The 17,055-nt window shown below is 39.8% G+C and overlaps 1 protein-coding gene across 4 annotated transcripts in view; it reads left to right on the plus strand.

Annotated features, from left to right (window-relative positions):
- The window catches only part of cep70 (centrosomal protein 70), a 33,885-nt gene extending 20,865 nt beyond the window's left edge, over positions 1-13,020 (plus strand). For all 4 annotated transcript variants that reach the window (XM_051930557.1, XM_051930555.1, XM_028806574.2 and 1 more), the window contains 6 exons: positions 4,003-4,152; positions 5,095-5,253; positions 8,710-8,878; positions 12,445-12,559; positions 12,655-12,734; positions 12,870-13,020. In XM_051930557.1, the coding sequence (XP_051786517.1) occupies positions 4,003-4,152; positions 5,095-5,253; positions 8,710-8,878; positions 12,445-12,559; positions 12,655-12,734; positions 12,870-12,931 (735 nt within the window). In that variant the 3' untranslated portion in view covers positions 12,932-13,020. The remainder of the gene's footprint in view (positions 1-4,002; positions 4,153-5,094; positions 5,254-8,709; positions 8,879-12,444; positions 12,560-12,654; positions 12,735-12,869) is intronic.
- The last annotated feature ends 4,035 nt before the right edge of the window (positions 13,021-17,055 follow it).

Here is a 17,055-nt window from a genome sequence, read left to right on the forward strand (position 1 = left end):
AAATCTAATCCAGTAATATCCACTTCTTCTCTTCTGGATAAACTTAACGCATTTGATGACTGCTTTGATCATAAGAACAAAGTCACCCCCACCACCACATATGAATGCAAATAGCACTGCATGTTTATGTGAATGATGTAACAAGGATTTTTAAATGAGTTAACCTCCATAAAACGTGGTGCAGATGGAATTTCAATTTGCATTTTAAATGCCTGTATTGTCAAGTTAGATGGGTTACTCACAGACTTTTTAATGCCTCACTGAGAGAATCAATGGTTTTCATCGGCTTCAAAAAGCAACCTCTAATCTTACGCTGGAGAATACAAAAGTGGATGGTACCACTGATTACAGAAGAATGGTGGTCACTTCTACTATGATGAAACACTTTGAGAGACTGGTGCCGAAACAAATCTAGTATTCTATACAGTGTGGACCACCTCGAGTTTCCATATCATGGTCCACAGAGGATGCCATAATCCTTGCAATTCATAGCATACTGGCACTTCTGGATAGTAAGTCTGTTACAGCAGGTAATGTTTTGTAGCTCAGTATGTAATATTACTGTACCATCAAATTTTATCGCTAAGTTCCCTCTGCATCTGTAGCTTGTGCAGAGTGGCAAGTTCAACTCTTCCCCTCTGATCCTCATCACAAGCACTACTCGGGGTTATGTGCTGAGCCCACCACTGTACTCATGTTGTGACTCTGTGGCCAAACACACCTGTAAATCTATATTTAAACTTGATGAATGTGACGGTGCGGGTTTGCTCCATGCTCCCATTCAGCTTCTGGGAGCCCTTGAACCCGACACCGTCGGTAATGTCACAGATGAGCTAGGCAGTTAGGCACGACAGTGAAGCAAGGGGATGGTGCAAAAAGTGCAAAGTGCTTTTAGTTAAAACAGCAAACAAAAACAAAACAGTGTCCAAATTAAAGTGCAGTGCATCAAAATATTCAAATAAATAATCCCATAAAACAGGTGAATCCGTGGAGGTTAAAATCCATTAGAAAAAATCTTTAAAAAACAACGAGGTTAAAACAATGGCTGGAAGCAGTCTTTTAAAATCAACCCGGTGCCTTTCTACTGGTGACTCCCCTGCTTCTCCCATCCAGGCTATGCACCAGGGGAACCACCCTACCTGCAGCTGACCTTCTCTGCCTTCTTCTGCTGGTTCGTTCGCCTCACCGATACCTGGCTTCGGTAGGCTTCACTAAAATGCGACTTGGGCTCCCCAGCGACCAGGGTGCTCACGCTGGGGCTTTCACGTCTCAAGTCCCGACTCCCGCAGCGAGCCATCCTTCTTCCGGTCACTCACACTCTTCATGAAATGCTCAGCGGGAGCAACCACAATCGACTGTTCCTCGGGTGCCGTCCAAACACCCAGGCTCACAGCTCTGCTGCACGCGAGCCTGCGCTCATTCACTCACTCTTGCACCAGCTTTCCTCTCACCGCTTCCTGCCTTCTTCTCCTGCAACCTCCATTCACTTTTCCTTTTCTTTCCCTCCCCCTAGCCGCCACGCGCTTCTATTTATTCCGGGGACGTGGATCAGATGTGGCTATCTATCTATCAATTAGCAGCTCCCGGGAACAGTTACGGATGCGGACAACTCCTCACCTGTGCACTTAAGCAAGGATCGCCCGCATCACGAATTCCCCGGGAACCGATCCGCCACACTACCACACCCCCTTTCTAAGCCGCAAAAGTGGCGATTATTTATTTAAAAAGTGGCCTTCTTGACATGAGCTGTGGACCCGCTTCACCACAATAACATAATATGAAACACTAGCTTTGCTGCCCTTTTAAGACCGGTGAAAATCTAAACCAACCTAGGCCTCATGGTCTTTATTTGATACATGGTTTGAGTATGCAGCCTGGTATAATAATAATATGCACCCAATTCATTTCCCTTACCAGCGGCCTTTTCTCTTTGGTTAGAGATGCCCATTTTTGCTGCTAACTTTCGGCAGTGTACATTGAAGTGACCGTTCTTTATTGTCTTAAGTGTTTTGCTGGGAAAATGCGGCAGTGGTTGCTACTGCATTGGCCTGGTTTAGCGACTCTAGGCTATTTGTGTCAAGGCTTTTTTTTCTCAATGTGCACATTGATTTATTGTTATTTTCACTCATCTATTGCCCACCATGTGAAATTATCAGTCTTTAGGATTACAGTTATAAACATCATTCATATGGCCCAAACGGGTGCAAAAAATGGTTACCACACTGCTGTTGCTGTCGTATAACAGAAGACAACAGAAGAGGTAAATAAGACCAGTTTTCTTAATTTTAGACTCTTATTTGATATTTTATTAGAATTATTCATTTTTTAGATCCCTCTCCTACATATTTTGCTTATTCTTCCTAAACCCAGCAACTGTCCAGCAGTTAGTTACTATTGGACAGATTCAGCTTTAATGCTTACAGTGCACCATCTATTGAAATGTATTTTGTAATGCATGTAGTAATAAAATACATTGCATTTTTCATTCCAACAGATGGCACATCACAAACGTATTCAGTTTTTATCAGTCCCATATCAAATGGCATACAACAACAAAAGGAAACCCAGACACATAGGCACTTGTCCTTTTATTAAGGTGGGTACTGTAGACCCGATAACTGACAAGAGTGCCTTACAAAGAAGAGATTTGCTTACTAACACAGAAGTTATGATTGCAGTCTTTCTTCCTCAATGTCAGCAAACACAAGGAACTGGTAAAAGATTTTAGAAGGTAGACCATACTCCCATTCGCATTGGTAGGGGTGTGATGAAGTGTGTTGGTAGTTTTAACTTTGAAGTGAGCACAACACATTAAGAAGACTCGCCTGTAACTTTTTGACTTCTTCAAATGTCTGAGGAAAGTTCAGTTTTGTTAGCAAGTGTACAGAAATTCAGCCTCACCCACTTATGTTCACTAACGTTTACAGGTTCACAGTGGAGCCCGTACTCACTGGTTGCATTACATCCTAATGCGATACCTTCTTAGCTCAGTACCCCAAAACATTACAGATAATGGGGCTTAACCTACTCTTAAATGTAGTCGATTGTGTCCGACTATCAGAAAATACATATATAAAAGCTAACAATTTTGCTTTTATGATGTAAAGGGTCTTGCACATTTGCTTTGTAAATGGGCATTGACGTTCCAGTGAGTAGCCAGGTGCTTTAGATACCACACTTGGCAACATTTGCGCTGTGCTGTTAGCATATATTTTCAACATAAAGCCCTCCTTCTTCCACTGACTAAATTGGCACCTGCATTCACCCATGCTGCTGGTCATGCCTAGAGTCCGATGATGGGGATTTGTCCATTGTGTCTAACTGTCATCCTGTATCTATTGTGTCATGTGACTCTTGAGCATACCCTGTGAAGCTGACCAGTTGAGAAGTTCTAGAGACATCAGCTAAGTCCAAGGTAGAGGTTGGGATGTTGTGCAGTGTATTATTACAAATTAAATGACTGCCTGATAATTACTTTCACATTCTTACAGTTATTCTCCTATAATCATTTACTTTCTGGTCTATTTTTAGACCTAATTGGTCCAATCAGATTGTTTGTAACCCATGTGGCACATACTTTCTGTATCAGACAACTGTAATAAGGTAAATATTGTCCAAAGAAGACAAGTAAAAATGAATAAACCTAACGGTCCTCAGAATTAACTCTTAACAACTAGCATCCAGTTAAAACACTAATTACCAAAATGTCCGAGTCAGACTCAGTATGATTAGTGGAGAAAAGGCTTTTAAATTACACTGTAGATTAAAAAGAAAAAGTTGCATTGAATTCAAAATTTTAAAAATAAATAAAAATAACATTAAATTGTTAACAATTGGTAATTCATCTCTACCCCATACACAGAGTTATCCTTAGTAAGGCAGCATTTTCCCTATTTGGTAATGTTTGTTCCCAGTAAACATTTCTTTATGCCTCAGTGGAAACATTATTTGATATATAGACAAATGTTTTAAAGGTTTTTGAACATTTTCTTTTTTTGTTAGGTGCTTAATGGGATTAAGGCCATTGTATATAGGAACGGAGTCCCATTTGAGTTGCAGAAAGAGTCCTATCTTCAGGCCGTTGAAAATGCCGATTATGGTGATCTCCTTCCAACTATAGAACTCTGGGCTGAGCAGCTGGCAGGTTTGAAGGTAATGATGATAAACATTTAGGAACAAAAAAACCAAAACTTTGGTCCATATATAGTGCTTTATGATTGTAAAATTACTTTTGATAAAGCAATAGGATTATTTTAAATAGTGTACATTATATGTATTGCAGTTAGACTTTTGTCACACTATATGACTTTTGCTGCGATCTTCACTGGCAGAACTCCTTTACATTACATTAAGAAAATCATAGCAAGTTGTAGACAGTAGTACCTTACGGCTGTTAATACCAGTTGTGTAGTGTGGCACAACGAGCAACTCTGTCATAGCCCACTTTTAACAGCCCCTGAAACTCTGTGGCTTTCTATGACAAAATCAAAGGAGTTTGATTCTGTCATTGTGAGTTGCAAGTCCTAACTCTTGTGTCACTGAAAGTTAACAGCCAGTGTGTACTCGACCAGAAGTACAAAGCATATGATGCTCATAAACCGTGAAGAACAAGCTCGGCTTCAAGAAAAGAAGGAAAGCAGAGGTTTTGGACTGTGCAAGCAGAGGAGAAGGCTGTTGAACTTTGACGCCAGCACAGATGTCTGTTCTCTGTTTTGCGTTTATTTTCATTAAGGGTGGTTTATTTATTCCAATCTGCTCTACGCTGATTGGCTATCAAAATGAGGTGCCCAAGCCGTACTTTTGCCACAGGATAGAAGATTTTGAAACTGTGCTGAAAAGTTATGAGAGAATGATGTATTCAGTCACCCCTAAGATTTCTAATAGTATAATTTGATACAATCAAAAATTTGACATCTGCAGTTGTTCAATTTAAAATGATGTCAGACTAGATGTTGTTTTGAGCCCAGTAGTGTGACACTGGCCTTAGTACGTGGTATTAATGTCTGTAAATAAACAGCCAAATTAATTTGATTTGTTCAAAGTGATTTGTAAGACATTCTGTCTACATACAGTAACCATGTTTTATATTAATAGGAACTGCAACATGCACTGCAAAAGTTACTGGTTAGATTGGATCCCTACAATTCAATCAAAAGAATATTTGATGAAAATGATGGAGTGAAGGTTGAAGAACTGCAGCATACTGTGGAAATGATGTTACAAGTAACTGAAGAAGACGAAATAAACTCAAATGTAAGTTATTGATAATCTCAATTACTTTTTGGATTTTACAAAGGTTTTTTTTTTTTTTTTTTTTTTTTTTTAAAAAGGCTGAATTAAAAGGTTACTGAATAAATATTGAAAATTCAACACACAGTTCAGGACTTGTTTTATTTACCATTACCAGAATTATTCAGGTTAAGCCAGACTGAGGATGTTTGCAGAGGTCTAATTCATTTTTTTAAATCTGTCAGTTTGTAATAATTTGGAATTCTTCTTTACGGCACTCCATCTGACAAGAACATTTTAATTGTGCTGATGTGACATTTCACAAGGATTTTACAATCACATGCACGTTGTTAAAGACAGTTCTGTACTCCATGTATAACTAGATAGGGAAGATGACCTCTGGCCATAGGAGATGGATGCTAATACAGTAGATAACAGGTAACATACAAAACTCAAATCTTCAGAAACTCATCAGAAAAATGGAAATTAAAGTGTACTGTTAATAAGATATACCGAAGTTTGAAAGTTCGTTCCTCCACCACTACTTCCCAGGACAAAAAATTGCTAAAACAATACTTCATTGAAGGGGAACTTCATGCAGGACTCCACAGAAGACAAACGCACAAATGTGTGCTGAAAAAAACAGGCCAGTTTTAAAGAAAAGGGGAAGAAGCGAATAACCAGCTTAGCTTAGAGTTCAGTTAATAAATGGACAGAAAAATCAAGTTAGCTACAATGGATGTTTCAGTTGAAAAGAAATACATTTTTGAAGTCAGGTTTGTTTTTGTCAAATGAGTATGTTGTGATTCACCCCATGGATTATATCCAAGTGTATTTATTTATTTAAAAAAAGTGTCTCCCTGGTTGTTGTAGAATTACAGCAAGTAGGAAAGCACAAAGGCCTTAAATTTACTGAATTAGCTCCCTTCCAACCAGAGAATGTTCCTAATTTATTTCTTTACTTTCTATTTGCACATCCTGCCTTCACCTTTTACTGGGAAAGTCTAAGGCCAGCCAGGAGATCACACCTACAGTATGTCATGGGTCTGCCCACTTTCAGAGGCCTGTGCCTAGTACAGCTCTGTGGTAGTCACCTCAGTCATTCATCTTGTATGCCAAATTCACATCAGCAGGCTTCTCACACTCTATAAATGTCTTGTATCTCTGTGCTCCTCATGGTCTAATACTGGGTACACCAAACCTGCACAGAAACACAATTTTGGGCACTTCTGGTTGCAATTTCGATGGCTGTTACATTGCATACATATTACTGTGAATACTGTAATATATTGTGGACCACCAGGGCACATACAGCTGCCCTAACCCAACACAGACAGGCAGAGAAATGAGTTGCCACACAACACACATTTTATTTTCACAGTCCACAGCACAAAGAAAAGCACCAACATGAATACGCTGCCCTTTCCTTCCTTCTTCTTTCCTTTCTCTTCTGCCAACACTCCTCTCCTAGAAAGCTTCGTCCACCACCTCCCGACTCTTGCTCTCTGAGGGAGTGAGGCAGCCCCTTTTATAGGGCATCCAGAAGTGCTCCAGGTGCTCCCAGACCTTCTTCCAGCAGCACTTCTGGGTGTGTCCCAGCAGGGTTAAGTTTCTACACTGTGAGTCAGGGAGGTTACCCTCTAGTGTTCCAAGGGAAGTATTGCCCTGAATATGCCTTTTCCCCTGGCCCTTCCATCATAGAGGCGTCCCGGCTGTCCAGATTATATATATATATATATATATATATATACAGTGCATCCGGAAAGTATTCACAGCACATCACTTTTTCCACATTTTGTTATGTTACAGCCTTATTCCAAAATGGATTAAATTCATTTTTTTCCTCAGAATTATACACACAACACCCCATAATGACAACGTGAAAAAAGTTTACTTGAGGTTTTTGCAAATTTATTAAATATAAAAAAATTGAGAAAGCACATGTACATAAGTATTCACAGCCTTTGCCATGAAGCTCAAAATTGAGCTCAGGTGCATCCTGTTTCCCCTGATCATCCTTGAGATGTTTCTGCAGCTTAACTGGAGTCCACCTGTGGTAAATTCAGTTGACTGGACATGATTTGGAAAGGCACACACCTGTCTATATAAGGTCTCACAGTTGACAGTTCATGTCAGAGCACAAACCAAGCATGAAGTCAAAGGAATTGTCTGTAGACCTCTGAGACAGAATTGTCTTGAGGCACATATCTGGGGAAGGTTACAGAAAAATTTCTGCTGCTTTGAAGGTCCCAATGAGCACAGTGGCCTCCATCATCCGTAAGTGGAAGAAGTTCAAAACCACCAGGACTCTTCCTAGAGCTGGCCGGCCATCTAAACTGAGAGATCGGGGGAGAAGGGCCTTAGTCAGGGAGGTGAGCAAGAACCCAATGGTCACTCTGTCAGAACTCCAGAGGTCCTCTGTGGTGAGAGGAGAACCTTCCAGAAGGACAACCATCTCTGCAGCAATCCACCAATCAGGCCTGTATGGTAGAGTGGCCAGACGGAAGCCACTCCTTAGTAAAAGGCACATGGCAGCCCGCCTGGAGTTTGCCAAAAAGCACCTGAAGGACTCTCAGACCATGAGAAATAAAATTCTCTGGTCTGATGAGACAAAGATTTAACTCTTTGGTGTGAATGCCAGGCGTCACGTTTGGAGGAAACCTGGCACCATCCCTACAGTGAAGCATGGTGATGGCAGCATCATGCTGTGGGGATGTTTTTCAGCGGCAGGAACTGGGAGACTAGTCAGGATAAAGGGAAAGATGACTGCAGCAATGTACAGAGACATCCTGGACGAAAACCTGCTCCAGAGCGCTCTTGACCTCAGACTGGAGCGACAGTTCATCTTTCAGCAGGACAACGACCCTAAGCACACAGCCAAGATATCAAAGGAGTGGCTTCAGGACAACTCTGTGAATGTCCTTGAGTGGCCCAGCCAGAGCCCAGACTTGAATCCGATTGAACATCTCTGGAGAGATCTTAAAATGGCTGTGCACCGACACTTCCCATCCAACCTGAAGGAGCTTGAGAGGTGCTGCAAAGAGGAATGGGCGAAACTGGCCAAGGATAGGTGTGCCAAGCTTGTGGCATCATATTCAAAAAGACTTGAGGCTGTAATTGCTGCCAAAGGTGCATCGACAAAGTATTGAGCAAAGGCTGTGAATACTTATGTACATGTGATTTTTCACAGTTTTTTTTATTTTTAATAAATTTGCAAAAACCTCAAGTAAACTTTTTTCATGTTGCCATTATGGGGTGTTGTGTGTAGAATTCTGAGGAAAAAAATTAATTTAATCCATTTTTGGAATAAGGCTGTAACATAACAAATTGTGGAAAAAGTGATGTGCTGTGAATACTTTCCGGATGCACTGTAATATATATATATATATATATATATATATATATATATATATATTCCCTTTGTAGTTCCACAGTATGTCCAATCACGTAAAACTCGTATTTCCAAAAATGTCTTTACAGGTCATTGGAAAGCCTTCTCAACCAACTCTTCTAGCAATTGTTTCCCATTTTCAGAAATTGTTTGATGTGAAATCTATCAGCGGTGTTTATCCCAGAATGAATGAAGTGTACACAAAGCTGGGAGAAATGACAAATACAATGAGAAATCTACGACAGTTTTTTGACTTGGGTAAGGATACCATTAAACCTTCATCTTGGCCACTTGACAGGACTGCTGAACAGGTTAAAAGCACCAAGACTTTGACAGCAGTATGCAAGACCCAGGTGTGTGTGTGTGTGTGTGTGTGTTTTATGCAGCTTGCCAGCTTTATATAACTGTACTAAGACATTTTCTATAGCTTATTATTATTATTATTATTATATAGTGAGAAAGCACTGCTGTCATTTATAGTTGATCTTCTGTATACACAGCCACTTTTTTCCATTAATAGTTCATTGGGGCCAACAGTGGGTAGGGCTTAAGACCTTTTATAGCCCATAACAAACAAATGAGTCGCCAGATAACCCAACACACACTTGTTTTGGGATGATGGAGGAAACTTGGTTACCCAAACTAAATCTGCACAGACGGGAAGAACATGCATCAGTGTTAATTTTAACAGTACATTTTGATTTAGTTGTAGTCTTAGTCTTCTAACTAAAGTTGCATTTTAGTTTTAGTCACATTTTAGTCATTTAAATATTGTTAGATTTGGGTCGAAAAAAGGAAAATTTTAGTTGAGAGAAAGTAAATCAGTTTTAGTCAACTAAAAGTAAAAAAGTAAATTAGTCAAACAGTCAAAATTGGATGGATATCTTGTTTCACCTCTGAATCTACTGTACCTCTAAACTATTATGCTAACCAGAGCCCAGCCACATGTAGTGATTACTGAACATAAAAGTAGGTGTAGAAAGGATTTACTCTAAAAGCTCTTGGTCAGATAATGGCAGCTCCAGTCTGTCATCACAGTTTTCTGGCCATCAACACATCTTCGTTATGCTGCCATAAGATTTTACCAAAATAAACGTATATAACTTTTACTACATTTTTCACATTTATGGGGTTATGCTAATAAACATTAGTTTGCCTTGAACAACCAAACGAATAACACAAATTTAGTGTTTGCATATTCGTATTCAGCGGTGAAGCAATGCTGTTTTGCCGTACTGTACATGTGCATATCATATTAATTGGGATATGAAATCCTAAATACATTTTAAGTAAGTATTAACAAATGGAGGTGCTGAATTTAATCTGTGATGTAGACAAGCCAAATAGCCACTTAAAAATTCGCTTGAAACTGGTCTTGATGTCGAATTGCTACGACCGTTGTTGTCACCACCACTGTGAACGTATGTGTACATGGATGCATGCGAGGTGGTCTCACCCACATCCCTGAACTGTATCCACCACTTACAAAATGGATGGATGTGTGGATGAACGTGTAGATGTGAACATTACAATCAAGGAACGAATGTGAAGCTTCCGCTCCTTTATCAGGACTGTGTAGGACGATGTATTAAAAGTGATTAATAACCCCCCGTCATTTCAACCGCTGTAACAAATGCGTGACACCCCAAGATAAACAGTTACAACTCACATCTGATTGAGCTCTCAAAGCTGCACAGATTTGTTTCTTAAGTAAATTGTAAAGAGATACAACTGGCAATAAGAAAAGCATATGTGTGAATGTGTGTTGGCTTCCACACACACGCACACCCAAAAAGAATTTTCACACGCTGAAATTCTCGAACACACGGCATTGCCAGACATGCTGTTTTTCTTTTCGACGTGTTGATGCGGTGCTGTATCATCACCAATGTCCAGCCTTTTTCATGTGTAGTTTTTACTCACAATTTTTATTGCATATTATTGTGCCATCCAAAGTGATTTGAATATTTGAGGACACGCAAGAGTGCAGTACCGACCTTACTCTCGATGTAACATCCCAACTAGCAGCACACCTAAAATGAACCAACGCACTTGACACATTAGTATTAGAAGGGTGAATGAGAGCCAGAGGTGTCCGAGAGGTATTGGTGTCTGGCAAGTCGCCACCTTGATAACATTACATACCTTGGCATGAACCTCAGGATGGCGTGCCACTAGACCCCTCTTTGGGTTTGTGTTCTTTCCTGTAAGCTTCATTCTACATGGCTTACACAGGAATTTATTTTTGTCAGCGTTGTAATTAAAGTTGGTCCATATGTCTGACTGCTTTTTTTCGCCCGAAAATCGCATTGGCCAACATAGTGGAGTGAGATTCTGGCTGATGTGAGGATTTCCTGATGACTCCCAAACTAGTGTTATCCAATTACAAGTGTGCATACAAGTTTTTAAAACTGAACTACTGTATTCATGCTTAGTATTTGTTGGGGGACTGTGTCATGTTCGACAGAGATTTGCAAAAAGCTTCACATCGTTCATTGTTCAGTTGTCTGTTTGTAACATTTTTAGTTTTGTTTACCGTATATACTTGCGTTTAAGTTCTTCTGCAGCTAAGTCAAGACTTGAGTTTATCCTATAATTTCTGGTATTTTATAATGTTGGTCGTATAAGTCGGAATGCAGAAAACTCACGCTATTGGTCCAAAGAGATTATGATATGCTAACGCCCACCTGAGAGAGTAACCACGGTGCCTTTTTTTTTTTTTTTTATGTATTATGCCTACGTGACCACACAGTAATACCCGAAATATTCCGAAGCAACGTTTGCACCGTTCTGTGTTTTTTGTATCTCACACCCTCATACACCTTTATTGTAAAAGCATCCCTTATCTACGATGGAGCGTTCGATCAGAAGAAAATATGAAGCTGGTTTTAAATTAAAAGTTGTTGAAGTGGCAAAAGAAATTGGTAACTGCGCTACTGCAACAAAATTCGATGTGTCTGAGAAACTGGTGCGAGATTGCAGGAGGCAAAAAACGGGCGTATAAGTCAGGGTCTGATTTTATGAACGATTTGTTGGGTTTCAAGACCGAATATATACTTTAGTTTTTGTCAACTACGATTTTAAAAGTATTTGTCTTAGTTTTCATCATTAGTGGCGCATTTTTTATTAGTTTTTGTTCAGTTTTTGTCACAGAAAAAAAAATGTCTGTGCATTTTTCATTTTAGTTTTTATCAATAAAATTAACGCTGACATGCATGTGACCAAATCCTGGACCTGTGGGGTGCCTTCATTTCTGATCATTTATCCATCTTCTGAACCCAAGTCATGGGAGCTGGAGGCTAACCTGCTAGTAGCAAGAGCCATACACCCACACTGGCACATAAAAGATCAAACGATGGATGGGCTTTTACTGTTGGAGGAAAATTCAACAAAGCAGACATGAGTAGAACATCCAAAAGCCACACAGACAGATCAGAGCCTATCCTGGCACCTTTGGACGCAGGACACAAATGCACACAAGCCAACCCAAAGAGGAAAACCAATCCAGAGAAGGTGCGAGCTGCATACAGAAAATGAGCAGATCTGGAATTCGAATGCAGGAAATTGGATCTGTGAAGCAGCACCAGCAGGTCACACATTAAAATCAGCTACGTTGAATGAAGTTGTAAAAGTTATTTTTTAAAGCTACTATGCAATTTCAAAATAATGGGCTTCTTTATTTGCAAATCTAACTTTTCTCAAATTTTTACTTCATTAGTCCACGTGTAGCTTGTGTTTGTGTATTATGTGACGTTTGTTTTTTTTTTAATCAATGAATTCTGGCCCACCAGTGTCTGGATGCTTATAAACGGTTTCTCACACAGATGATTCTGCTTCTCCAAGCACGTTGGTTCATTTAGTGGAGAAGCTGTGCTGCTTACTCAGCGACAGAACTGTGCATCAAGTACATCAACTTCTGGGCACGCTGGACATCGAGAGGTATGGAAACGACTCTCCTGGCGCTTTAGGTGGAGTGTAATTCGGCCCTGCTTGATGTATGCTCTTTATTTATTTGATACCAAATTATGTTTCAGTATTATCAGAAAGTTACAAGAACATGAAGAATTTTTTCCTGCATTTCATGACCTAATCCAAGAACTACTACATGTACTAGGTAAAAAAATAATAATAATTGTTATTGAATGGTGTTTAATAGTATAAATGTGTTTGTTGCCTTTAAGGTATTACAAAAGAGATGGCTTATTAAGTCTTTAATAATTAAGGATATGAACCTTTTTCCCTTTTGCAGGAGTTCATCACCTGGATGATATTCTGCCAACAGTTATGTCCCTAAAGCGCCTAACAGAATAAAAACTGAAGATTTTTTTTTCTTGTAATATTTGTAATCAACTCAAACCCTGCAACAAAAACTATTTTTTTAAATAAATTGACTAAATACATTTTTTTTTTTTTATTATTTTCACTTGTGTCTTTCATTTCAATTCTAATATGTATTTTGGTAAGATACTATCTTTCATGGTACTGTGTCAGAGTCAAAGTAAATTTGTTACAGACTCAACTTTATCTAAGCGCATATAAAAATCACATTTTAAATAGCTGCCATCCACATCTTCCTGTTGAACACATGCTTTAATTTCAGAGTCTTTGCTGATTACACATCCTCTTAAAATGCACTGTAAAGACTTGAGGTAGGGCTGCCTAAATGGGCCTCAACAGAAATGTTAACGTGAACCAAATGCTGACAAAATGACCCAAACGTTAGACATGCAACTGTGTGTTTACAAAATGGAATACAGAAAAGCTAATGAAACACGCAGAGAGAGCCACAGGCCCAAAGTAAAAGATGAAGAGCGCTTGATACTTTTATGTTTTCTAAATAGCTACTTCTTTCAGTTCCTCTAGAAGTGATAATGTATTTTATTACCTCTGCTGGCACCTCTAGTGCAAATGGATCTTTTCTGTTTTTGGAAGGATATTATTTTGTTTTGAATATGGGGGAAAAAATACAGCTTGACATTGATCACATTGCTGATGTGACTTTGCTAAGTAGTGGTCTTCAAAAAAAAAGATTGATTTAAGCCTGTAAAAGCAATGCTTTCATAGGGTCACCAGTTTCAACTAATTGATGATCTTTTCGATTGTTGCTGTGCAATTCTGTCTCAGGGCTGCTGATCTGCACTGGTATCTGGAAGGTTGCTGGTTCGTTACTGCCAAAGGGGATCCTACTCTGCTGGGCCCTTGAGCAAGACTCTTAACCTGAAAAATTGCTCCAGTGGCACAGTACAATGGCTGTGACCCCTGCACTCTGATCTCGAAAGGTCATGCGAAAAGACAGTTACCACTCGGGGATTAACATAGTATACAAAGTCAAAATCAAAAATCTTGCACTGTGTATCCTGGCAAGACAATGAGCCATCACTTTTGCCTGCTGCTCAATTGGTCTGTATCCATGATTGCTTCTTGCTTGTCAGTGTGGTTCATTGTCTTGGCATTTTTATGAGAAGGGTTAGTGTGACCCCACCAAAGGCTAGATACAAATAACAGTAAAAAAAAAAAAAAAACTGATAGTTGGCAAGCATTTTTATTTTTGTCATTCTTGCATTCTTTATTCCACACTTGATGCTCAGCTGATGGCTCTGCTCTTATTCTTCATGTTCTGGTGTTCTGCAGCATGTATTCAGCCTCTGCAATTTGCTTGACACTTGGAAGAGGTTGCTGCTGTTGTTTTTCTTGCCGCCATGTCACTTGGTTTTGTGCTCACTTTGTGGTTATAAAAACACATGACGACAGGCCACTTTGCCAAGGTGGTCACTACCTGATTTTTTTTTTTTTTTTTTTGTGAATTTCCAGAATGCATCAGGTCGTAAGCTTTTGATTAACAATGGTTTTCTTATTTAACTATTGCATGCATACATAAATCTTTCCTTTACCAGGACTAGAATTCCATTACTCCTAATGGAGGCCTTTTGGAATCATACATTACTCTCACAGTTTCAATATTTTATTATTATTATTAGTAGTAGTAGTAGTAGTCTGCGGTGCGCTGGTGCCCTGCCCAGGGTGTGTTTCCTGCCTTGCGCCCTGTGTTGGCTGGGATTGGCTCCAGCAGACCCCCATGATCCTGTAGTTAGTATATAGCGGGTTGGATAATGGATGGATGGTTAGTAGTAGCAGTAGTATTTTTTTTTTCCCCCATTTACACACAACCATTTGTCCCAAATTTGCCACTTTGCTGAATTCAAAGCTGCTGTCTAGTAGTTAAGATATGTAAAGGTACATCCTAATTACTGGCACACAGCTGCCAACCTGTACGTACACTTGTCTGCAAAATTAATGTTTTAAAATGGATGTGAATATATATTAAAAAATACAGGTTTATGTTTGAATGTATACCTTCAAGATTATGGTCATCTTTAACAAACTATACAGTTATGTTTGGGAATACAGTAATCGCTCGCTATATCGCGCTTCGCCTTTCGCGGCTTCACTCTATCGCGGATTTTATATGTAAGCATATTTAAATATATATCGCGGATTTTTTGCTGGTTCGCGGATTTCTGAGGACAATGGGTCTTTTAATTTCTGGTACATGCTTCCTCAGTTAGTTTGCCCAGTTGATTTCATACAAGGGACGCTATTGGCAGATGGCTGAGAAGCTACCCAACTTACTTTTCTCTCTCTCTTGCGCTGACTTTCTCTGATCCTGACGGAGGGGGTGTAAGCAGGGGGGCTGTTCGCACACCTAGACGATACGGACGCTCGTCTAAAAATGCTGAAAGATTATCTTCACGTTGCTACCTTCTGTGCAGCTGCTTCGTGAAGCGACATGCTGCACGGTGCTTCGCATACTTAAAAGCTTGAAGGGCACGTATTGATTTTTGACTGTTTTTCTCTGTCTCTCTCTCTCTCTCCCTGCTCCTGACGGAGGGGGTGTGAGCTGCCGCCTTCAACAGCTTTGTGCCGCGGTGCTTCGCATACTTAAAAGCCAAACAGCCCTATTGATTTGTTTGCTAGAGATTGTTTTCTCTATCTATGTGACATTCTGTGCTCCTGACACGCACTCCTTTGAAGAGGAAGATATGTTTGCATTCTTTTAATTGTGAGACAGAACTGTCATCTCTGTCTTGTCATGGAGCACAGTTTAAACTTTTGAAAAAGAGACAAATGTTTGTTTGCAGTGTTTGAATAACGTTCCTGTCTCTCTACAACCTCCTGTGTTTCTGCGCAAATCTGTGACCCAAGCATGACAGTATAAAAATAACCATATAAAGATATGGTTTCTACTTCGCAGATTTTCTTACTTCGCGGGTGGCTCTGGAACGCAACCCCCGCGATGGAGGAGGGATTACTGTACTGCTAAAGGATTAATCTGAGAATTTTAAAAAGCCCTGAAATTCCAGATCTAGTTATGGCCTTCCATTGGGGTAAAATGCAGAGAAAGGCAGAAAGCGGCCATGAATGGGTTGCAAGACACAGCATGGCACATTTTCTCATAGAGGGTCTGCTTAGAGTGGCTAAAACAACATAACATAACCAGAATAATCTGCACATCTTTGTGACATTGAAGCAGGCCAGATTGACCAGAGGAGGACACGCCAGCCAGTAAAGAGACGATGCCAAGGTGGGGCATCGCCAGTGTTAACCCCACGGCCACATCACTTTATAAACTGCCTCCGTGGAAACCTTACTTGTTATTTGAACAACTTTGCAATATATGAACTACTGATACAATAAGATGAAACGGGTCAATTTCTTTAAAAAAAAAAAAAGGAATATTAGAGGTGTGGACCGAACCGCATATTCTAATGTTGACTTTTCCGTTGTTTACATACAAAAAAACATTCAGTTGTCGCATGTTGAATTATTTAAAGCTCACCACGTTAGTACTACCCCGGGAATCCACTCCAGTAGCACACGGTTAACATGCTGGTTCAAAGGAAGGCCTCTTCTGCCCAAAAGGCTGTTCTCACACAGCAAGTGTCCCATCGGCGTGTTCAGGCATTGCTTTGTTTTTGCTGCAAAAGACAGTGGAACACGTTAGAACAGAGACTGAGCGTTACCAGCATGAACTGAAAGAGTAAATGTTAAAATCTTACATTCTTGTAGCCAGTGCAGTGAAATATCACCTGTCAAGTTTAAGGAATCCCAGCTAGCAAGTCCAGACGGAGGAGGAGGAGGAGTGATGACAGAAGAAGCGGGCGTTCATTTGGGCCAAAGAGACCTAAACACTCACAGCGGTAAAAGGGGGGCCACCATGCTGCTGGACCGCTGGCTGCAGCCTCATCACATACAGGTATGTCACATTAACTTTGATTGTACACAAAGTCCTAAAAGTGGCAATCCGCTATTTTAAATGAAAAGAATTCATTTTAATAGAACAATGTATTTTTGTTTTAATTTAAGCATTTTTTTTAAACCATTACATAAATTAAGATGGAAATATCTAACAAAAGTTATGAAGTATTTTATTAAAT

Source organism: Erpetoichthys calabaricus, chromosome 8, assembly GCF_900747795.2.
Source record: "Erpetoichthys calabaricus chromosome 8, fErpCal1.3, whole genome shotgun sequence".
NCBI lineage: Eukaryota > Metazoa > Chordata > Cladistia > Polypteriformes > Polypteridae > Erpetoichthys > Erpetoichthys calabaricus.